This window comes from Pyxicephalus adspersus, chromosome 8 (assembly GCF_032062135.1).
Source record: "Pyxicephalus adspersus chromosome 8, UCB_Pads_2.0, whole genome shotgun sequence".
NCBI lineage: Eukaryota > Metazoa > Chordata > Amphibia > Anura > Pyxicephalidae > Pyxicephalus > Pyxicephalus adspersus.
The window spans coordinates 17936310-17962533 of NC_092865.1; the positions used below are offsets into that span (position 1 = coordinate 17936310).

The following is a 26224-nucleotide window of genomic DNA, read 5'->3' on the forward strand; positions in this document are numbered from 1 at the left end:
ATATATATATATATATATATATATATATATTATAAATATATTAATTTTATTGAGCTTACATGGCTCTGACCTACTACACATGAGAGGAACAAGCACACCTTATGTGTATACTGTCCTTCGTGAGAACCCCGGGTATTCATGGCAAATAATGAGTTTCTTTGCAGGACCACTGGGTTTGGTGGGTGTCTAGATAACTGCGGCACAAACACTACATTAGAAGATGCTCTAAGGCAACCACTGTATTTACTAAATTTCTACTATAAAAATTCATAATCAGGCAGGTAATTATTGCAGAAAGGGACAGGCAATGTCCCTTCTGCAATAATCTCTTCTACCTGCCTGACTTGTCAGGTTATTTGTCAAAAAAGCTGAGCTGCGTATGCTTTCCCTGCTCATGCTGGGAAGAAATGAGCACTCTTCACCCTGGCCCGGACAAAAAAGATAAATGAAGATCATCTCCAGAAACAGAAGGAGGAAGAAGATGGTGGTGCCCTGCAGGAGAATAGGGGCAGGCAAGTATCACGGGTTTAGCTCCACTTTAATGAATCACTCTTTTCTGATAAGTGCTGTAAAAACATACTGCTGCTACACAAGTGATAAAATTTAACAAATAATGATGGTAAATATTCCCAGCAATGCTCCTGTGACCGTGTAATAGAGAAATGCTCATACATGATATATTTGCAAATGCAAGTCCCAAAATAAAATGACATTTCTGCACTTGAACCTTTGCCGTCTCAGTATCCTGCATCATGTAGGCGATAGATTGTAATCGTCAATTTATCAGTCTGAAGCAAAGAACCTTGCATTCTTTCAGAGCAAGTGTTTCAGATATAAGCAGGAACCCTGCCGTTTGAAGAATCCAGGGCCATGAAAAGGAGAAAAGGGAGGAGGAAAAAAAACCCTTCCAACCTTCTGGTTAAAGAAAAAAAAATACACATCTACAGTATTAATAGAGCTGAAAAGGAAAAGAGGAAAAAAGTATATTCTAATTATCCAAAGTAAACAGAAGCGGAGTGGAGAAAAAGCAGAGCTATTCATATTAAAATGGGGGGCGCCACTTTTAATCAATGCAATTTCTCCCCGGGCACAATGCCTGGCCGCACTAAACTCAGTCAACTGTTGCTCTTGCTTATATATTCATACCACTTTAATAGCGTTGCTGAAAAAAAACACCAATTGGCTTTCTATACACTGGCGATTCTCACACATAATGCACTTTTTGAAAAAAGAAAAGGAAAAAAAATCAACACATGATATGAAAGGATCTTTTCGGGCCTTTTCTCCCTTTCACCGCATCTTTTTTTTTTCCTCTCCTACGTCTGTTTGTAGTAATCTGCCTTTACTTTCTCATTGCTACAGAACAAACAAGGGGGGAGAGTGCTATCAAAAGGGGCTCAGTGTGTAATGGCTCCTCCAGAATTAATTTAGCTTCTTCAAATCCATTGAGCACCCAGGTTCCCCCCCTCTCCTTCTCCTGTTCTGCTCACTCTTCTCAAATCATTTCGAGATGAGTTCAGCCCATAGCCTTTGTAATCCTAGCAAAAGCACTTAAAGTGCTCAGTAGGTGTTCATCACGACCATCTGGTCAAAAGCAAAACAAGCTGCTGATTCTGTCTTTGAATGGAATGAAGCAAGTGTGAATTAGCCTCTTCAATTAGCACGATTACAACCTGTCAAGTACATATTGTTAAGCAGGATTATTACAGTACTGGTCACCGCAATTATTCTGCTGAAGCTTTCTCTGTTCTCTCTTCTTCTATTGGTTCAGTCTGTCATAGATGGATGCAACTCCCTTAAAGACGGAATCATTTTAAGAATGTGGAAGGCATCAATGGAATTGCAAGAGTTCCACTTTTTCTCTCCAGAGTCTACGCTCCTATTAAACGCTATGTGGAGATACAAAATGGGCTACACATAAACACATTCCAATGGTGCTAAACTATAATAAGGTATAGATAGAACTATAATAAGGTATAGATTAAACTATAATAAGAAAGTATCGATATAACAATAATAAAAAGGTATAACTAGAACTATAACAATAAGGTAAAGATAGAACTATAATAATAGGGTATGAATACAACTATAATAAAAAGGTATAGATAGAACTATAATAAAAGGTATAAATAGAACTATATTAAGGTATAGATATATTATAATATATAAGTAGGGCTTCACTATCAACTTATGATTAACGGTTAACACAAAATTTACCAAATAAAAAAATAAATACATCAGCATCTTAATCATAAAAAAAATATAATTCTCCAATAACTCATGCAAAAATGTGTGTTTTTTTTCTGCAACATACGGAAAAAGAAATATTAACTGTAAATCTTTTAGAATATGACAAAAATTAGTGAAAAAATGCTTTTGTATGAAAAATATATTTGGAAAAAATATTTTTTTTTAATTATTGTAATAAAAACATAACCAGTTTTAATTTTACAGGAAAAAAAAAAAGTCAGTGAGATGGAACAAGTGATTAATCAAAGTGATAGGACTATTATCAATTCTCAAATTTTAAATATTAAAATTCTGTAACGCGCTTTTTTTTTTTAGTTTATCGTTTAAAGTGGCCTAATAGATGGGAATAATTCTGCACAGAAAAATATTTTCTTGCATGGTATTTATCACATTGTTAATGCTTTAATGTTTGTGTAATTTTGCTTCTTGAAATTTTAGGTGAATTTAGCAATTATTTGCCTTGGAACTGCAAAGCAACAACAACACTAGTACACTAAAAACAAGCCAAAAAAAAACAAATCGTTAAATGGTGATAAAAGTTGTGTATTTTGATATAGGGTTTATAAAGCAAGTTTAACGGTATTACTAAATCAGCCTTTTTGTTTCCTATCATTTCTTTCCACTGTTCACAGCAATACAATATTTTTTCTTTCAGTCATCTATAAGCAACTATTTGGATTTAGTGAGGGGAATAGAATAGTGCCAAAAGGAGAACATTACAATGTTAATTTAAGTCAGATTGTTTTTCTTTTTTTTCTTCCTTTTTTTATTAGTTTAATAGTGTTTTATGGGTATTTTTATTTCATTTATAATTTTACATTTTCAAGTATTACAAAAATGTAATAGCAATTTTATAATATATTTCCCTGAATGACACAACCAAAAGTGTAGAAAAAACTTTTGTACTTCAAAAGACTAAATCTAAAAGCATATTTATATATAAATTTATTTTTCTGAATCACAATTTTAAAAAGAAAATATATTAGAATATGAAAAAACAAGACGTAACGGATAAAAAAATATTAAAAAATAAAATTATGAATTAGATCTTTGCTCACTAAACAATTTCTGCAGTAGTCTAACTAAATCAGGGTTTTAGATCCCTAAATAAATTAACATAAAATGAGAAACTTCTAGAAACACAAACAAAATGTTGGATTTTTAAAAATTCCATTTCAAATTCATCTTTATTTTAATGAATGCTACTGAAAACAACGTACATGTCCCCCAAACATTTTTTTTCAATGGGTTCTTTATGTCAGGAAAGAATGCATCCATTTCACAGGGTGAAAGCATACAAACAATCCTACAAAGTGTGTGATCATTTGGAAGTGAAAGGGTTTAAAAGGCAATTTTGAAAGCGGCAGGAATAATGATGGTTATATTTGTTGCCTTGTATTTCGGCCATGTATATTTTACTATCCAAACATATCACTGCCCAGAGACAGTTGCACAGAATCGCAGGGAGTGAGGAGGCGCTGATGGAATATTAATTCCAGTGTTTAATAATTGATTTAGTCATTTTGAATCTTTCTGCATAGAATATTGTGTGTGAGTAGATTGCATTAACACTGCTTAAACATTTCAACTTGTCAGAATGGCCAAGTCCATTTTGGATATATTTGCAGTTATTTCCCCCTCGAAACAGTAATAATGGCAAAATAAATATGTGCCTCTATTTTATAATCACTAAACATTAATGAATATTTTATATCTTTTTAAATCTCATTGTTTAATTTAAAAGGGTGAAATTAAGTCTCCTTCCAGCAATGTGCCAATTATCTCAAGATCAAACAATAACCCAGCCATTATACTAGGTTCTGTTTATATTTCAGAAGCTAATTTGGAGTTGCAGAAAAGGAAGATAGGAGTTGAATATGAGGAGTAATGTCTAGGGATGCCCTCTTGTGGATAAAACTAGAACATATGGGGAAAGAAATAACTGTATACTGGATGGGTTAGGAGCAATAGCATATGCATTAATCATATATACATTCAAATAGTGATAGGCAAGAGTCAAGGAGAAATTTAAGCCATTAAACAGCACGTCACCAAAAGAGTGAGTTAAAAGTATACCAATTTTATGTGAATAAACAAGAAGAAATAAAAGAACTAAACAAGGTCAGATAAAATGTCAATAAGCCAAAAAAAATCATCCTCCCAAATAAAAATATTTAAAGATATATAAAAAACATATAAAGAATCCTATTGTCAATATTCTTACAAAAACCCTTTGCCGTTAGTGCTTATAATAGATGGAAGTCACATGACTGCTAATAAATCCTGTTGAAAGTGGTATGTCCTGCCATTTTTAGGATAAACGTACTCTTACAACACAAAAAGGAATGGGCAGCTTACATCTACTTGCCGAAACATGAGAAATGTTTTGACTGTTTGCCTTAAGGTTACTTAAAACCCTGAAAACATTATATAACAGCATATTTCTTGCAAGCACAGGACCTGTAAAATAAGGAGATTGTAGCAACAGAGTTTATTTAGAATGCACAAAAGGCAATTATTCCTCATTTCTTTTGTAAAATACAAAGTAGCCGAAACGCGAATATATCAGGTACTGTAAACCAGTGGTCCCCAACCTTTTGGAGCTCACGGACCACTAAATGCAAGAAGTCCGGACCGCACATGTGCGGGGAGCCGTGTGTCATTTAAGGGAGAAGGAACTTGCCTCCCAGAGGGATGTCATGATGCCAGAACCTACCCAACTGGGAGACTGGGCAGGCTGTGTCTAGAGACAACCCACCCACAGCCCCGAACCTGCGATCCATACTGGGGACATGGTCCGCGGCTCTGTTTAGCCAGAGCCACGGCCCACCTGTCAGATGGCAGGGCCGGTGGATGGGGACTCCTGCTGTATAGAACCCTGCCACAAAATTGCCCCGAGCCTGCAGATACTATATCTGGTCAATTTATAAACATGGAAAGAAAATTAGAAAGCTGGGGTTTTGCTTGGCAAATCAAAAATGTATTTTGTATAAAAAGTGGTCATATATAACACAAGTTATATGGGAATGACCAATTCATGATTGTATGTCATTGTGTGAATTGCTTATTCTGGCCTACCATGGTTGTATGTTTATTTGAACATGGTTGTTTGTTTGATTATGAATACATTTTTGATTTGCCAAGCAAAACTATACTTTTAGCCATATTGGCAGTCATTTTGGAAGTATAGGAATAAGGACAGGACTGCAAACCGACCCAGTGCATTAACAAAATAATACTTTTAAAACTATAGTTGCAGTCATGGGGTAGTGTTGTCATGTCAATGCCCTCTGTAGCTAGGGAAATGCAGAAATTAGCATCATGGCAGTCCTGCCAGTTTTATCATTCCCTGGTACATATCCTGATTGACTTATCCTGATGAGAATTCATCCTGCATTCACAGCAGAACAGCCTAGACGGAAGTTTGCCATGAAAATCGTTGTCATGATTCCATGACTCATGGAAAATGGACAGCTCTATGCAGCTTGAAAGTTTGGTTAATGTTACAGCTGAGCAATTTAGTGAACCAGGCAACAGTGATCTACGCTGGCCTTTCATATGGTAAACCAGGACTAGCAGGACCCCTAGCCACAGTACTAGTTTGTTGTTTCCCCAACAAGCAAGGCCATTGTTATGTCTGCACACCTTCTATGTCAAGCACGGGCCTACACTTAATGTAGAATCTCAGCTGGTTTTCCAGAACCAAGGAAAATACATAAACTATAACCATTGACAGGAAATCAGAAGAAAACTAAAACATTAGCTGGATAGATACAGCACTGTCAAACATTTATAGATGTTAATGAGACTGATTAGTGCCCAGCACTATGAAACTGCTCACTCACCTCCTGTATTGTGCAGCTCCCAGAGAATTGCAGGTTGTACTCCCTCTGGACCTCGCGGTGAGTGATGATCAGCGTGATATTCTGTTTTAATAACTCCTGTTGAGAGCTGGAGGGATGAAAATAGAGACAGGAAGTCAGCAAAGACAAGTAACGGCATGTCTCCAATACTATCACCCCTCTTGGGAGGGGCGCAGCTGCCATACTGGCAAGTCAGGGCACAGACCGACCATATCAGCAGATCTGCTACAGTACTGACCACACATAGACATGGTGTCCTGTGCGCCTGCTACTTCCCAGACACATAAATAACACTGACATAATGAAGTCTAATTTGTTAAAATTGTACACTCAGCATTACCGCAGGGACTTGGCCCACACAGGGCCACCATGACAATTTTCACCACATGTCACAATGTCACTATACACAAGAAGAGCCGGAGCACAATATTGCATTAACTAGTCTCTGAAGTAATACACAGATTCAGGGATAATTGGATGGTATAATGAACATAAGGTAACCATTGCTCTTACAGGGATGCTAATCCTATTTCTAAATAAACCTGTAACAAATCAAAGCAATTCAAATGGCCTATATAAAAATTAAAAAATAAATGACATAAAAGATTTCATTAAGGTAACATTGTATAAAACATCTACAGTGTTAAAAAATGTTTTATATATCAGTGTTCAATCCAGATATTTTTTAAGCTGGGTGGGAAGAAGCTGTAGGGGAGGTGGTCCCTGTATTGTGGCCCAATTTTTCAGTAACCAACCAAAAAGAGGTGGGCGGTTACTGAAAAGTACAGGGTGGTACACCCATCTAAAAGGGACTGGAGAGAACATTGCTACATGTATCTAAATGTATATTTTTATATGAATGTGACCTAAATCATCATGCCAAGTCCTAAATGTAGTTAGTGCAGGGTTGTACAGTAATTATGTTTTTCCTAATGTGCGATTTCTTGTTAGGTTCAATCCTGTATTTTTACATGGGGCGGGTAGATAATGAGTAGGAGGGATATGCATTTTGATGCAAGAACCAGATTCTCCTAACTTATTAGGTATTTGTGGATACCCATAAAATACCCGACATATAAGGCAGGTTCAGGTGGGTTTGCAGTGTTGAGTCTACAGAGCAGTCTTTCTATATGTTACAGTCTGTTTGGCACATCACAGGCTATGATAATTTCTCTGCATGGCTTAGACTATTTATAAAAGCAATCTTTGGATTTTTAACAGCCTGTTTATATTGAAAGGCGCATCATATTTTCACAAAATCTCTCCGCATTGGACAGTCATGGTGTATGTGGCAGTTTGGGATATAAGCACAATCTTGTATAGATGATTTATTAAAGCTCTTCAAGGCTGGACAGGATACACTTTCTTCAGCAAAGCTGGGTGATCAAGCAAACCTGGAATGAATCTGGACCAGAATTCAAAACATTTGCTAGCAAATAGCAAACGACTTTGAATAAATCCATTGCAGGTTTGCTAGAAAATGTATCCTCTCCGTCCTAGGAGAGCTTTAATAAATCAGGCCCAATGTCTGGTAGTATTTCTATCGAATGTCAGAAAAAAAAGCTAGTTTCAAATGGAGTTGCATCCACTTGTACAAGAAAACTTGTAGAAGTGTTCTGCCCAGCCACACCCAGCCTAAAGTACTTTGGAATTTCTAGACACTGACAACTAAATACAATGCAAATGATTTTGGCATTTAAAAAATATAATAACACAAACCAAAAATCATTCCTGGAACTTAAACCTGTTTTCAATACATTGTTATAAAGGGATATGTTCTCCTCATCCAAAAATGCTTCCTTGTCATCTGCAACACTGCAGTGTGTCATTTGCTATTTTCATTGAAACGCTTCAGGAATTCAAATTAAACACTGCCAAAACGGTCAATTAAACTTCCCGTTTTTTTTTCCTAAGCTTGCAGATTTATACCAGCTCATGTCAGGCGAGGATCACATTTACAGTAATTACAGCTTATTTACATTAACAGAAAATAAGAAATCAATATGTAGATGGATTGTTTGTTGTAGCTAATGCTGGAGGAGATCTAGCATTTGCTGCAAACAGCAACCACTTAAAAAGCTGGCGACTATGCAAATCTGCAAAATACAGAATCACGCCAAGATCCGTCTGACAGTGGCAAAGCAAACATGGGACTCTAATCTCAGAGAGGGCCCAGGATGCAGACTTCAATTATACTGCAACAATAAGAAACAAAGCACTGCACCAACTGCTATGTCATTTAATATACCTGCATAAAGGGCTGGAATATGCACACATGCTTTCTTTATGAACGGCAATTCTGCAAGCAGGAAATCTTTTTTAAAAGGACGTTAAAGTTACTTTTAATTCATTACATAGGCAGAATTATTCCACAGCATTTCTGAATTCACGTGCTTTGTACTGGGTCCCCAGTCAGACAACCCTATTATTTTCATACAGATCCTGGTATAATAATGATTAATTTGCTTTCACCAGGTAATCTCTCTATCTATCTCTCTCTCTCTCTCTATCTATCTATCTAGTGGAAGCTAGATCTCCTTTTGTTTTTCAGGTTAATACAAATAAAACTATGCAGATATGTGCTGGGGATTTAAAAAAGGAATTAGCACTAAGGGTCCAGTGTTGTAAAAAGCAACATTTTACAACCCAGAGAAATCACATTATGAACATATAACAGCAAAAAAATTAGTGTTCCAGGTTAAGAGCAAATGTTCGTGTATAGGGGGGGAGGAAAAAAAAAAGTTCAAAGTTTGAAGGCACAGTCTTTAATAAAAGCAACGAATATCTTTCTTTTTCCAAAAAGAATCTTTTATTTGTATGTTTTTATTATTATTATTATTATTATACATGGCAAAGGAAATATCCGTGGTCACTAGGCAGTCATCTTTAAATTAACAACTTCTTATAATAAGGTTGCAGTCCTGCAAATTTAAAATATGATAATGTAATAGGATGTAGGATGATATAGTTCTGTTGTAGTAACTCGCTTTAAATAGCATGAGTAAACTTGGGACTCAAAAAATAAAGAAAAACAAAAAAAAGCAGCTTGGTTCAATTTAGAGTGCAGTAGAAACAATAATAATATGTAATATGTAATATTTGAGCTCCCTCTAGTGGTCAAAATAGGTCAATCAACTCACTGTACCTGCAACACTTCTAAGGTAATTATTATTATTACACAGTATTTATATAGCGCCATCATATTACGCAGCGCTGTACAAATCCATAGCCGTGTCACTAACCGTCCCTCAAAGGAGCTCACAATCTAATGTCCCTACCATAGTCATATGTCATTAATGTAGTCAAATGTTAGGGAGAAGCCAAATAACCTCACTGCATGTTTTTGGGATGTGGGAGGAAACCGGAGCACCCGGAGGAAACCCACACAGACATGGGGAGAACCTGTAAACTCCATGCAGATAATGTCCCGGCTGGGGATCAAACCTGGGACCTAACGCTGCAAAGACCGGAATGCTAACCCCTGAACCACCGTGCTGCCCCATCAGGATAATCATTTCAGGCTCCTCTGTCCCTTTTACATAAAATACTGCCTTTATTGTGCATTTTGAAGGACAGGTTTGCATTTTTTTGCACTTTGATAATAAAGCACAAAGCCAGTTTATAATTTTATTAAAAATTTGCAGTAAAAAAAAAAGGGCTAATGATTAAAGGGTCTGTTTGAAAGCCTAGAATATCTTTCACAGTTTCATTTGCAAACCATGCAAATAGGTAATTTCTGGGCATATAGCAAACATCCTCCACAACACTTTTTTTTTTTTTTTTATAGCTCTATAGCAGTCAAAAAACACCCTTGTGTGTGTGTGTGTCTGTCTGCAACTGGCTTTGCTAAACTAGGTAGGGATGCTACCTACCGGTCATTAAACCTTGAATGCAGACAACTTCCTTTTGGTGGTATTTCCCTCATACCCCAAAGCTGCAAATGTTCTATTTCTTAGACATGTAACCTGTATCAGATGCTAGAAGGGAAAAAACTGCTTCATTTACTTTGTCAATTTTTCTTTTTACAATAACTTCAGGAAGGTCCCATGAAACTAATTAGTAACTAATTACAATTTTGAATACCTAAGACCGCGTTTCTCAACCAGGGTTTCTCCAGAGGTTGCTGGTTGAGCAATGAGCAGATTGTGCCCACATTGATTCCCCCATGTTAAAAATCTTGAGAAAGGCTGCTGCTAAACTCAAAATTAGGCTAGGCAAATTCCTAAAGCGATCATGCTAAAAAAAAAAAAATGTAAATTTTAAGTATCAACTTTGAAACTGACCAAATCTAAAAACCCCGTTGTGTAGTGGTGCCTAGTTGTGGCCATGCACCTGCCTGCACAGCCCTGACCTCTCACAGGTTTTTGTTTCATGGTAAGGCTAGAAGATTGCTCACCGTCTTCAAACTACAAATCCTGCATTCTTATGTAGACAAAGGATTTCCGCTGTTTTTCAGGAATACTGGAAACTATTGCCTGTCATCCATTGTTCTCCCTACATTGGGTGTCCCATGGTAATACATGATTGACCCGCTCACTGTGGTTGCCCACAAAACAGATATATTGTCCAGTGCTTTGATTCTATACACTGCTTGTATTCACTTTATTAACACAATTGTTATTAGAATTGGGCCTGTTCAATTTTGGATTTATTTGTGCTTCTCTTTTTCTACTCAAAATTTCTCCTTATCAGCGACACTTCCCGTTCACAGCTCTTAAATCACACTGAATAATGAAGCAAAGAGGAATCACAAGATGTGTTTTGGTGAAGTGGAGCAATTTAAATCAATCTATTGGAGCACAATGGAGTGAAAACAAAAGGAATGAGGATAGAACACATGATTATGAGTTGACAAATGACACAAAATGATACTGTTCAGTGACACATTGGTACTTGTGACCTGTGTGTGTATACATTGTGATGAGAGTGTCATCTTAAGGGTTCAGTCTCTGGAAGACAAATGTCACGGCTGTCTGGAAATATTAACATGTAACACTTACAGAGACATTTAAAACATACAATGGAGAAAACAGACAATATAAGGGTTAATGCCAATTGCATCCAATCAGATTATTATTTCATCCTCTAGGGAAATGAAATACTGAAACTAATTGGTCACCTTAGGCAACAGTTCTAATTCTGTAACCATTTTCCTGATTACATTTCCCACCACCACCCAGAGTTCTGCAGCTACCCAGTAGTAATATCTTTTATAATTTTTATAAATCTATAACCTATGTGTATATGATATTTATAACAGTGGTAAATCTTTTGTTACTGTATAAAAAATGCTTTGGTTGTGATATTGGATGACGTTTGTTCTCATACCTATGTAAGTAACCCCCCATGTAGTTCCCTATAAAATGTATAAATATTTTGGAGGCTATGTGAAGTTTGTGAAGAATAGCCCAGGGATACAGCTACATTTGTGTCTTCTTTGTGTCAGGCTGTGTAGCTAAATATTTATTATATAAAAATGTTTTTATTTAAACCAAAAGAACATGAAGGAGGACAACCTAGATGTGATTACCTGGATTGGCTAGACAGAGACGGCAGAGGTAACTCAGGGGTGAGGACATAAAGGTTATTGTTTTTTGGCAAGTGAAGACTTCTTAGGACAGTCTGAAAACAGAAAAGGAAAGCACATCAGTAAAAATCAACAATCATAATGTATATTACTTGACAAATAAACAATTGCAAACGCATATTTTAAATTGGTTGGTTTAGGCAGGCACGCTACATAAGCTAATAACTTGCTGACCATAGCATTCTCCTCCCTACAGCCAGAACAGAACTAAGAGAACATTAATACAAAATATATAGTGGAATACTGCATCAATCTCCTTATAAAATAAGGATAATAAGGAATTAATATTTTATCTTTTTTTACCATTTTTGAAGTTTGAGGTTACTGCTGACCTGTTAACTGTCTGACCTTAAACATTCTCCACCAGATTATTAATTATACTTCACTAGGAATAGGCATATTTAAAGCTGAACTCTGGGGACTGACACTTCCATCACTTTCCATTTTTGGCAACCTAAATGCCATTGCAAACCCAGATATTGCCTTGTAGTAGTGAGGACATCACCACTGTTTTGAACAAAGCCTGTGCAAAGAACAGACCCGTTAGAGAAACCACACACATCCACCCACTACAGGAAGTGCAGGTAAAAGTTCAGTCACCATGCACTGGTTGTAGTAAATCACAAGTACTGGTATGCAAAAGATCATTTAAAAAAAAGCAAATATTTAATAAATCCAGTACCTTAGCAAACTGAAACTGGCATTCTCCAGGTTATGGTTATAAAAATCTACTTTAAATGTATATTTAATAAAACCAAGCAAAAGCAATACTATAATGCAAGAATCTACAAAAACAGATATTTCCACTATGTTCTGTTCAAGACTAAAAACTCTAAAAATATTGCAGCTTGCTAGTTATGAATGGTCCCCTAGTAAATACGTAGTCATGGTATACAAAGCTTGGCCACTTGGTGGCACTGCACTTCCGCAGCATGCACATGATGGTACAAACAAGGGAAAGGTTGCTGTGAGTAGGAACAAGAAATCCGACATCACCTTTACAGATACTTTTCACGTAGATTACTTTTACCTTTATTACCCAAAACTCATTCAATTTTACTTTTTATGCTTGTAACAGCAGTTTAAACCCTGGCAATCCTGTAAGTCCTCCTCCCTTAGGATGTATATATATGAATAAAATATAGGGTGGAGAATGAGGAGATATAGGGAATATGACATATAGAGGATAAGATATATGGGGGTTATCAAGGGGAGATAGAGGGTAAAGGTTACATAGGAAAGAAGTTAAATAGGGGATAGGACATATAGGAGAGAAGTCATATAGGGGAGAAATAGAGGATAGGATGCATTGGAGAGAAGTTATATAAGGGAGAAGTTATAAAGGGGAGATATAGAGGACAGGATATATAGGTTAAACGTTCTATAAGGGATATGATATATAGGGTAAAAGGTATATAGGGGTTAGGATATATAGGGTAGAAGTTTTATAGGGGATATGATATATAGGGTAGAGAAGCAATCATTTTAGATAGAAAGTTCTCTTTATTTTAATTTGGCATGATAAGAATAGCTGGATTGATAGGAGTAAGAGGTGCTGCTGTCAAAGAGTTTGCAGAGCTTCGGGTGATTTGGTTGCCTCCTAATCACGCAATATTTTCCAGCTGTTTACAAATATGGCAGCACAAAAATAAAATCACGATGCAGACTTTTACAAAGTCATGCCAAGCCTAAATATAATTCTGGCCGCCCATTACAAGATTCAGTGCTGACCTGATGATGTGTGGGATTTTAAGAACTGCTGAGCATTTTCAATAGAGGTCATCATGGATATCTGGAACCGATAAAATTGCCTTTTTCCAATCCCTCTTATCCATTTAGAAGGATGAAAGTGCTAGAGTTCTAGGATCAGGCAGAGCTTTATTGCACAAAGGAACAATAATTGCAAGAACTGCAATAATTGTTTGTACCTGCCTGATTGCTGGCCAATTCACTGAGCTGTGCATGTCCAGGATACCCAGGAAGCACAACTTTCTTTCTGGGTCCTGGGACTAAATACACATTTGCGCAGGCAAATGTGAGTTCCGTCATCGCAGCCTGGGCAATCAGAGTGGCCGAATATTGTGGCGCAGAAGGAAAAGAGGGAGAAGATGGCGGCAACCGTTACAGAACAGGGACAGAGAAGTATCCCAGGGTTTAGTACGCTTTAAGTCACCTGATTTTTGTTGAGTTAAACACTCATTCATTCTACTATTGCTGAAAACTGCCACTATGGGGTCTATATATAAAGTAGTGAATTTAACATTCCCCGGTGGAGTATCAATTACTATCACAAAAATACATACACTGCTTTATATTTATATTTCCATAACAATAATTTTCAGTGATCATAACCGAGAATGAGGACTCAGCTTTAGTCTTTGGTCACCTTGGTGTTGCACACGTGATCACCTATGTACCCAATCATTTGAGGGGTTGCAATATTCTCCCTAGAATATTCATTAAGATGGGTGTGAAGAAGCTGTAGGCAGGTGGCAGTACCTGTATTGGAACCCAAGTTGTCAATAACCACCCAAAAACTGCCGGGTGGTCACTGAAAAGTGCCAGGTTGTACACCCAGCTAAAAGGGTCTGGGGAGAACACTGAGGTTGAATATTAAGTTGAGAGTGAACATAAACACATTCACAACTGTGAATGTAGCATATGGTGCTCATATAATAGCAGACATATGCTAGACAGTTGCTACATTTGATTAAGGATTTTTATTTATCATGTATACCTTATAAAACCCTATAAATTGAGCAACGAAGCCAGTTCATCTTCCAAACTCCCATAGGTGGTTTGTAAGCATGGGGGCAGCTCAGTATTAGGGATTACAAGAAGATAAAAATCTAGTCAATCTCAGGGATTTATTATAGTCGGGTAATATGTGTCTATAGTTTGGATTTTATTGCTCATCAGAAACTAGTTAGTTCATTGGCAGACAAACCCTTAGTGGCCTCTGCGTGACCCTAAGTGTAATTACAAAGCAATGCTTTTCCAAAGACTGATTTTTCTCCAACCTTTGCCAAGACTGGCTCTATAGGTTGGCTTGTGCTGTTGTGTGGCCAGGGGGAAGAGTGGCATTCCAAACTGTAGGTTTAGTTTGCTGGGAATCCCTAGGTGTAAAGGAATCTGCACTTCCCACCCCTTGGCACCATATAAATTGGCAGCTCTGATCAACTGTAAAGAAAAGCAAGTAAAATTAGAGGCATGCTACTGCGTAGATAGCAAATGGACTAGAAGAGTTTCCTGAAAAGAGTTCAAGGGATGACTGAAGTTTAGAAACACATGGAAAAGAAAACTTAACGCAACATGTGAAAACAAAAGTCAATATCCTGGATGTTGATTTACGAGCGCTAACCATAACAGAATGTATGGGAATCGCACTGTGACCCCTGTGCTGGGTCAGCACCGTCTCTCATGCATTTTGTATTGGAAGGCCCTCTCCTCGATGAGTGTTTTTCTTTCTTTGGGTAACTTAAGACCTGCTCAGGGCTAAGAAGAGAAGCATTCAGGAACAGCATGTATCCAAGAAGAGAACAGCCCCTTTATTCACAAGTCCTTTGCTATTTAAAGCCAGGGCTTTCCAAAAATAGTCCCAACTGTCCATTCAAATGATAGGCCTGCACAGTGTGCCTCTGTTCCTCTGCGTGCACTGAAATGGCGCTGGAAGGGTTGAGAACTTTACACAAAAACTCCACTAATAACCCCATTTTCCACAACTCCCCCAGACCTTCCAAAATCAGAAAAGATCTTCCTGATTATAATGGCATGATATATAACAGGACAAGATGCCTCTGCCCAGTAAGTCGTCTGACACTGCACCCAAAATGCACTGCTACAGCAACTCAATATTGAACGCTCAGAAAAGTTAGGCTATGTTGTATTGGAAATTAAAAAAGAATAAAACAAAAACAGGTTAAATTTATTTATTTGCATATTCTTAATAAACACCAAGTTATCTTTAAAACAACCCCTCACTGACTTCTGAAGCTGCAGCCACTGTGCAGAAGCACTGAAGTCTTTCAATTGATTCTCTTAGCTCTGCTCAATCAGCTTTCCTCTTTTTTTTTTCTTTTTTCCTTTTCCTCTTTCCCTCCTCCTTTACTTACTCGTTCAACCTCCCCAAAAGCACAGTAAAGCTGCGTACACACGTCCAATTTTTATCGTTGGAAATGAACGATGAACGACCGATTGGCCAAAAATCGTTTGTAAAAAAAGTAACCAACGACACCGACGAACGAGGATAGTCGTTGGAAATATATATATATATATATATATATATATATATATATATTCATATATACTGTGTGTATATATACGTGTGTACAATATCTTTGAACGATCGTGTCGTTATCTGTATGTACAGGATCGGTGCTATACGATCGTTCGCAGATATCGTGCAGGATCGTTCGTCGTTCGTTTACAAACGATAAAAATTGGAAGTGTGTACGCAGCTTTACACTTATGTCATGCAACTTATCTCAAAGTCTCACAAGTTTATTCCCCTGTCCTGTACCCTGCCATTGTATCATTTTAAGAGCCCTTTCCTTTCACAAATACATTATTTTTTCTTTCAGTGAAAATGTGCTTTTTGCCCTCTCATTCCAGTGCCCATGAAGGCATAGATGAAAAATGGCCAAACCTCCCATCACAGATTTCCTCATACACATTTTTACTGATGTAAAAAAGATGGTGTGTGACCACATTAGATAGAGTAATGGACATTGTGTGGTTCAACTCATATTTAGACACAGTGCACAACTATACAAAAAAGTGATGTAAATATAAATATGCAGGCAAATAATACAGAGTTTATCGGACTTAATATTTCAGTTCTATGACTCTATATTGGGCTTTAAACCAGACATGTCCAGCGTTCGGCCCGGGGGCAAAATGCGGCCCGTGTTCAGAATTCCATTGGCCCAAAACCTCTGTTATCAATGGGAATCCCCTACGTCAGTACAGTGGGAGTAAGCTGTGCGGGACCCGCACGGACCATGCCCACTCTGGTTCTCTGCATGGAGCCGGCAATAACACCGGAATCTGTGCACAGAAAATCCCTCATGTCACCCTGGTGACCATGTGCTGTGTGGGACCCACGCAGACCATGCCTACACTAACATTGGTTAGTGATCGGCCCCACACATTTTCACCTCACCAAATCTGGCCCTCTTTGCAAAAAGTTTGGAAACCCCTGCTTTAAACTTTCTCTGTACTTTAGCTGGAAGGCCTGCCTTGTTAAAAGAGGGCCAGTCATGAAGTCACAATCCAATTTACATCAGGCTTGACGATTAGCAAATGCACTGCAAGAGGACAGAATGCTACCACATGCTGGCTTTACAAAACAATCATATTAATTTCACCCAGGATTTGTTACATGGGCTGCCTGAAAAACAGCCAGATTAGGCAACATTTTCTCATGTGTAGGAATCTAAAACTATCACCATCATAGCACCATCTATCGAAATTCACCAACAGCTCTGTATTGTTAGAATGTACCCATAACAAAATCATGCAAATCATGGTATATGTACAGTGGTTTTTCATGATTTCAGCTGAAAGTTTGCAATCTAACAAAGATCACTGCTATTAACATCTACCTGACCATCCCCGCACCACACATGCACACTTGTAAAAACCCATAACAATTAGCTTTGGTATTTCTGACTCATCTCCCCCTGTGACCTGTTGTAAAATCATTAGGCCCGATTTATTAAAGCACTCCAAGGCTGGAGAGGATACACTTTAATCAGTGAAGATGGGCGATCCAGCAAATCTGTAATGGATTTCTTCAAAGTCACTCGCATTTTGCTTTTCGGATCCTGGACCAGATCCAGTCAAGGTTTGCTGGATAACTAAGCTTCACTGATGAAAGTGTATCCTCTCCAGCCATGGAGAACTTTAATAAATCAGACCCATTGTTTCTAGGACAACGTTTAAGCAATATAGCCATTATGCAACAAAGGGCCTATCCTCATTTGGTGCAGTGTTTCTCCTCCAGAGTTCCATGGAACATTAGTGGTTACTCGAGCAATGAGCAATTTGCGCCACTCAGGTCAGTTTACACCAATTATCATTTTGGCTATCTTTAAGGATGGTTTACCTCACAATGGGCAGCAATGTAAAAAAAAAAAAAAATTCTAATTGACCATCACACTAGCAGTGTGGTGAGCTGTGGATATTATTATTACCAGGGGTTCCAGGGTTCCCCAAGGCTATTTCAAGGGTTTTCCTATGTCAAAAAGACTGCTGACTGACATTATACACAACTGCGTGTAAAACATAGAATTTGGCAAATCTCTTAATATATTAGAAATGCTTGTCTTTTTTCCTAGTTTAGTTTAAACTAGAGCAATAACACACAGAAACAAACTATCAATTAGGACACTGCAAACAAATGTGGATTTTCTCATATTATATTGTTGATAAAGCCAGACTGTTCTTTAGCATGTTATTTAGCATGCTGTAAAGAAGTCTGTCCGCAATAATCTGCAGCCTTTCCTACAGTACAGGCATTATTACTCTGTTTTAATTAAATATATTTGAGGTTATCTTGGGTTGTTTCTATCTACAGGAGAAAATTATGTAAAAAGGAGAATCAGGCAGCAGAGACGAATAAACATGCCAATGCAACAGCTCAGAGAGAGAGAGAGAATAGCCGACAGATATACCTGGCAGAGTAAAGGACTTGGTAATAAAGAGTCAGATTTAACAAAATGGCCAATCAAGTAGTGATGTTGTATGAAATGATAAAATCTGAATGCTGCTCCATTTATTGGTATTACCTGTGTGATTCATATAAATCACAAAGGGCAGAAGTGACAATGTTGCATCAATCTATCGCACCTAAATGAACCTGAATTCCCATATGTAGTTAAAGTATTGGGAATACCTAGAAATGAATGTTGGTAAAAGACCCCTTACATTGGCAGTTATTTATTTGCCTTTACCCCACTCACAACTAATGTAAGGGGGCACTACACTGGCCACCAAAGTATCTTAGTGATTTCCACTGTTCACTTTCTTGTTTTATCATTTATAAAATCTACTTGATTGCACTATTAGTGGTCAAAAAAAAATTTGTAGTATATATTAGCCCTGGGTGTCAAGCTCTCTACATAATTGGGTTTAGAGAGACCTGAAAAGTACATCCACGTCAAAAGGCTGCAAAAGACTGCTCTAAAATCTTGGCACATAGCTCCCATGCACCTCAGTGCTTCACCACTGTATTAAATATTATTATTATTATTATTATTATTATTAAACAGGATTTATATAGCACCAACATATTACACAGCGCTGTACAATAAACAGGGGCCGCAAATGACAGGCGAATACAGACAGTGACACAGGAGGAGGAGACCCTCCCCAGAGGAGCTAACAGTCTAGGAGGTGGGGGACGTAAAACACAATAAGAAGAGAGGATTGGTCGCAGCTTCAAGCTTTGGAGACAGACCAAACCTAATAGTGTCCCTTACAGTATTACTAACATCCATTTACTGGAACCCACATTGTCTGCCAGATGCAGGAATTATTTCTAGGGCTAGCTCACATTTATGCACATGTAGTTATCCGGGTTTACCGAGTAGGTAAATCTTTGGGAATGTCCCTACCTTTACCTATAATAAAAACACGTGCATTGGTTTGAAGGCAACACAGGGATATAAATAGAAAATATAACTCGCAAATTGAGCTAAAAAAAAAACAAACAATTAAATTACATTGAGGCGCTAACATTATAGGAGACTACTTGATCTAAACACACAAATGAGTAAATGACTGCAGGCACAGATATTTTGCTGTGCACAGAAAGCTTCTTGTTCCTACCAATGTCTATGGCGGGCTGCCTAAGCCACACTCTAGACTGAAAGGGCTGATAACATCTAACACGTTCTTTAATCCTTCACCTTAGTCCTGGGTAAAGTATGACAGACAGACACAGCCACCATTTGTCCCAACGCCCTTTTACACCAGCACCAAGATTCAGCTGCTCCCGCAGCTCCTGGGGACTTTTTGCGAATAAATTTGTCAACTATCAGTTACAGCCTGGACTCACGCTAAGCTAAACGAGCTGAAACAATCTGCACCAGGGCTACAGATGCTTCTACAGAACAAGACACAATGAGGAGTGTTGTGATAATATAGCATTTCCTGTGCCACCTAAAATTATTATTATCCAAATTTGCCATCAAATTTAAAGTGCCCATGTCCCGGAAATGAACAATGTATACTATCATGGGGTAGGCTACAAGTGCTAAAAGGTATAATGCCCCTTTTACCCGGGCACACCACCCAGCACTTTCAATTACAACCCAGCTATTTTTGGGTGGTTACCAAAGGTAACCAAGGTAAACATTTTGGTCCCTGAAAGTTCTCACTATCCCCATTCCTTCTCTATATTAAACCAATATATTTCTGCACACATAATATTTATTTTATAATTTATGAATTTATAATTCAATCACAATTTTCAGACACTTGTAGTACTTTGGGACAAGATTGACATAATTTGTTGGGAAATAATAGTACACAGAAATGTTTTGTGGTATTCTCATCATACTCACACTGTCCTCCACATCTCCAGACTTCCATCCTTTTAACAGCATTTTGGATGCAGGAACCTGAAGCTCGGTTTCTAGTATCTGCTTTATATCACCTAGAAAAGTGGCCATATAAAAAAAAAAAAAAAGGTAGCACATAAGAGACCTAAAACATTGTGGGAAAAAAAGGAAAATTAAAGATCTACCAACTATTAAAAAAAATGTTCCCTATTCAAGAACAGTTCCAGGAAAACCAGAGGATGTATGCAAACAGATCACAATAATGCAGTTCTGGATCAATAAATAAATCATTAAACATTTTGTTTATTTTTTTAAACAACCTCAACTAGGTTAACCTGTTTGCTACCAGAACATTATGTTTTCTGAAAGCAAAGATGATCTTTTTTGGCTATCTGTAAAGGTGAAATTCTTCCTACTGGCCAGCAATATAATGGACATTCTTCCTATTGACCACCACACTAATATACTGTGGGCTGTGAATATAGTAATTAGAACAGGGGTTCCCTAAAGACCTGAAATATTTTAATGGGTTTCCCAAGTTAAAAACGTAGAAAAATGGAAAACCCATCAACATGCAGTGAGGAGGAAGTTGTCCTCGTGGATCCTAGAGCAATTGTTAACCGCCCACATGCATTTAGCTTAAATACGTAAAGACAGATTCACATAATGAGATAATAACATTATAGTAAGATTAAAAAGATACATACTTTCACTGGTAAAAGTGGTTTATATATTTTATAGATACATATACAAATTGATGGTCGCTGGGAAAAACCTACATTTAGTATTATTTGTATATTACATATAGGGATTTGGCATCTGGTGTTATAGAAAGGCAGCAGCTGAGATTAATAGCAAAGAGGCTCCTACAATCTGATATAGTGACAAATAGATATATATTATTATTATTGTTATTATTATTATTATTAATAATAATAATAATAAAGATAATAATAATAAACAGGATTTATATAGCACCAACATATTACATAGTGCTGTACATTAAATAAGGGTGAATAGAGAGAGTTAAAGAGAGTGGCATAGAAACGCCTGCCCTAAGCTTATTTACACCCATTACAGATAGGGCAAAGGGAATCAGACTTTGTACCAGCCTCTCGCAATCCCCTTTAGAGCAGAACAGACAAGGATAGGGAGTAGCAGGACTGGGAGCCACCATACATATTCGATGACCAGGAACATAAAGAACAGAGGAATGTGAAGAACAGGTGTATGACCTTCTCTGTCTGCTGCTTTTGCACAGTCAACAAGCATGGGAGGTGCAAAAAAGACACCATTGTATTCCTTGTCATCCCACCTGGCTGTGCCATGTGATGGGACCTTTATAAGTCTCAGGACTGAATAACAAAAAAAAAAAATCAAACCTTTTTGTAGGGTAAAGAGTTCCCATATATAATGTATGTATTTCATCTGTGTATTTACCTGTTTTTTGGAATCCTAGTGTTAGATTTAAAGCTGATCTACACATTATATGCATGGAATTAGAATTAGATGACATCATGCAAACTACAGTCTTGAAATTAGGAAAACTTTTTCAACTGCAACGATCTGGAAAAGCAGAGGTAAAGGCTCCCTCTGAACTGTGCTGATGTGCATCTCTTAAAATAGATCTTGAATGCAATATCTAGTCAGCATTATCACTCAACTAGGAGCACAGCAATAGAATTTTATCTTATTTTATCTAATTTTATCCACCATAAAGATATAAATACTGGATAAAAGTCAAAAACCAAATAATGCTGGCGCCTGTTAAAGATTCAGACATCATGGATTTAGCCCCACTTTTTCAGTCTTATTGTAAAGCACAAACTCATTTTGATGAGGATATTCTATCACTGGAATATTTCGGGCATACAGCATAACATGGTTTTTGGGTGTGAATAATTCTGAAAACAAATCTGTGCAAAACCTCTTTGTGTATAATAACATTTGTAGAGAACAATATCCTACCAACAGTGCAGCTGTCTTCTAGAACAACGTCTGCAGTTCTGTCTCTGTACTCAACTTTGAAGTCCAGCATTCGCGAGAGACGTTCCACCACCGGCCGACTGGGGATTACCGGGCGAAAAGCTGATGTGGACAATGATGAGGGAGAAGCAATGGATGCTGATGTATTGGGCTGAGCTGCAGGACCAAACACAGGACTCTGTATCGAATCCGTGTTGAATTCACTGTAAAGATTAAAACATAAACAAACATTATCTTCTGAAGTCATCATTGGAGGGTTTGGTACAGATTTTGATCAAAGCAGAACTAAAAACTTATATGCAAAATCTCAACTTATAAGCAGATAGTTTGCTTATTGCAGACAGGACGGACAATGTCGCTTTTGCAATAAAATAAACTTCCCGCCGGAACTCAATTGTTTTTAATTACATTTACCTGTCCTCGATCCGTTGCAGGTGTGGTTATCTTCCCTCTGTCCCATTCCGGATTTGGTATCTTCAGCCATCTGCATGGGAGTTCATTAATTCTCAGCAGCCAAGGGTATGCTGGCATATAAGGCATTGTACACTGTACACTCACTACTATTCAGCTTCAGACATGAGAAATATAATTGCACAGCCTACTGTCATTACAGCAAAACTTCAAAACCTCTTGACAGCAGTGCTGGGATTATTGCTACAGGCCACATACTGACAAAGGCCCAAGGGGGTGCTTTAAGTGGCAATGCTTGATGTGCTCAGTTTACTGGAACTGCTACCTGTTCTCAGTGTTTCTATTATTAATAATAATAATAATATTAAACAGGATTCATATAGTGCCAACATATTACGCAGCACTGTACAATAAATAGGCTAATATGTGAATACTGCAAATAACAGTTAATGGAGAGAATACAAAGCAAGCAACACACTCTGCTATGACCTTCTCCAGGAATATGGACCTTTGCAGTATATTACCCATGTCCCTGATTAAAGCAGTGTTGGGACTGAAGGAGATGTACGCAAGCTAGCTTACCTCCTGATAAGCAAAATCATATATTTATAACAGGAAAAAGAAATGTACGTACCTCTGTAAAATACCATTTTCCTGTGGTATTACTCCATTTATCGCTGCCTGTGAAAACCAAGAGAAATTAAACAAAAACACCTTGTAATAAGAACAAACAATACAAGCGATATACACAAATACTAAAATATAATGACTAGAAACAATAAACATACACATGAAATGAAAGACTCCCCTATAATTAACTCTTCTGAACCCTTCTATACCTTGACAAGACCTCTTAGAATTTGAACTTTAGGTATTGAAAGGGTCACGCACAGTAAATCATTAAATAGTTCCCTATCCCATTCTAAATTCAAGAGCTGACCGATTACCATCAGAAGTACCGGCTAACCCAGCCATCTCTAAAGAAATGGGGAAGTAAAAAGAAAAAAACTGAACTCAAAACAAAAAAAATTGCAGATTAAAGACATCAAAAGGTTGTGGATGTAATCTAAAAGTGAAAAAAAAAAACACTTTCCCTAATAAAGATCTGGTGGTTCCAGGAATTACACATTTCCAGTCGAAGGGAAAAATCATTCACTTGCCCTTCCAAAAAACAGGAAAAAAAGAGCAAAGACTACAGAAGTGGAAGGGCTCTACTATTCCTCTTTATAAAGCAAAATGTGGATCTGTAGCCATCAGTGACAAATAAGAATAGGGTAACTGATAAAAAGTGCTATAGAACAAACATAAATTCGTCTGCACTGATACGGTCCCATGAAAACCAATTTTGTCAATGAAGTCCACCTAATACAGCTTCCTGATAAAGTAACCACAATCCTGAACTGCTCCGAGTATAAAGCAGAGTTGCCACTCTTATGTAAGCCTTACCTGTTTGCACTACAGGGAAATAAAAACATATTGCAGGTTTTGTCTCAGTCCCATGCCTATACACCTTAACAACTATCAGCAGGTCACACCAGGTCCCTCTCACTCCTTTCTGGACTGACAGAGCTGCCCGTGTTGCTGAAAACTTCCCTACTGTGATCTGCAGTGTCTGGGAGGGGAAGTATATGGAGGAATCAGCAAAGTCAGGGAAGATAGGGGGATTCTATTTGTTTCTGTGCAGTAAGACAGTAACTGGTCATGGTGCTTATTCAGTCTGTAATACTCCATTCTTGAACGCTTTCAAAACATTAAAAGGGCCCATTCACACATTAACATTCATTGAAGTAGGAAATCCCATTCATTTAACACACCACAGCAATATATTGCATAGACCCATTTCTTTACTTCCTGCTGACCTTGTGTATTGACTATTTTTATGTTTAAATACATCGTACTTGAATAATATATTTATAATCTTTATCAGGCTTTAAATACATTGTTGACATAAAAAATAACAGTTAAAGAGGCACTAAACTTTAAAAGTAAAATCCTGCAACCAGGCAGAGTACTTTATTGCAGAATGGACAGGCAATATCCCTTCAGCACCTCATAAAGTTTATAGTCAAATCACCATTTTCATATTTAAAACACAAGAAAAGTTCATTCAGCTAACAATGAATGACCATTTTTTATTATTAGAATATTATTTTATTTATTATTATTATTTTTAATTATTTTTTACCTCAGCCTGTGACTGCACAGTGAAAGGGGACGAAGCAGACTGATTAGCTCATCTCTGTCATTCTGCTTTCTTCTATTGGCATTTTTATTGTTGGCACACAAATGCTACACAAAGCACAGTTTATTAGGTCTCTTGTAATCCCTATTTGAGTTCTGCAGCATAGAGTTTTGAAAGAAGTTAATATAAGATTACATCTAGATGTTTAGGCAAATATAATCGCAGAGGACTACATTTAGGAGAACCAGATGAATTGCCTGTTTATTTAATCAAAAACAATATTTTCCCAACTGACTTTATACACTGTTTTCTTTAAATCCTGCTCGTCTCTGCCTGTCCTCTGGCCGTGTCATCTTCCTCTGATCTTCAGCCGACGAGTGCAGTGACGTTCCCAGGGTTTTCCCGGTGACGTCGGTCCATGCATCAGCGCGGCCGGGAGGTGCAGGAGGAAATTTAAATAATTTTGTATTGGATTCAATACAAAATAACTGTATTGAATCCAATACAAAGAAATCCTTATTCAATATATATACCGTATATATATTATTTAGGTGTGATTCCTACTATATCGTGTCTATAGGTAATGGTGTACCATTCAGCTTTCCTCTCCTAGAGACAGATACCATTTCCGAGCAGACTTCCCAGCAGTAATTGAACCAGTCACAGTATTTGTGGATCTAGCAGTAAGCTTTGGTAACTTCTTCCATTGGCATTCGGATACTCCAGAGGTAAACTAGCTGTAAAATGTCACAGAGCTTCAAATTACAATGGAGTCTTCTCATCAATGTAATGGAAGAATTTGTTCCCCCCTTTCTTACTGATTGAACAGACTGGCAACCCTTTCTTTTGCACCTCCATACCGGCACATTATGTCCATGGACCTTCTTGATCGTCAACATCACTGGGCCATCGCACTTGTGACAAGAATTTTCCTTAACCAGGCGACCATGTTGGAGGAGATACTGAGACGTTTCTTCACTTTGCACCACTTCAGTATAAAACTATCGTAACAACTTTTGTTTATAGGGGGTATGCTTGTTTCTACTGGTTTCAATGGCTAATCCTAATGGGAATTGTAATGAAATAAAAGGTGTTATTTTTATTAAATGGAAATCTTCATGAAATAGAAGGCAAGGTTTTTTTTTTGGTAGCGATGGTTGCTATGATGCTATAATGGTTACTAAGGTAAACACAGAAGATTCTGGAGTAGTTTATACTATAAATAAATTGTGAGGTAGGAAATACACTATAATAGCACCATTATATATATATATATATATATTATACATGCTACTGTACATGTATATTAAAGGTTCCACTATTTTTATGCACCCTCGTTTTAACAGATTTAATTTAAAGTTTATTAATAAATTAATAAAAT

General features: G+C 37.3%; 1 protein-coding gene across 1 annotated transcript in view; it reads right to left on the bottom strand.

The window, feature by feature from the left end:
- The window catches only part of FAF1 (Fas associated factor 1), a 154254-nt gene that overhangs the window by 96322 nt on the left and 31708 nt on the right, over positions 1–26224 (bottom strand). The window contains exons 3-7 of the mRNA XM_072419621.1: positions 23296–23342; positions 22233–22453; positions 20268–20359; positions 11644–11735; positions 6096–6201 (exon numbers count right to left, since the gene is read on the bottom strand). Of these exons, the coding sequence (XP_072275722.1) occupies positions 6096–6201; positions 11644–11735; positions 20268–20359; positions 22233–22453; positions 23296–23342 (558 nt within the window). The remainder of the gene's footprint in view (positions 1–6095; positions 6202–11643; positions 11736–20267; positions 20360–22232; positions 22454–23295; positions 23343–26224) is intronic.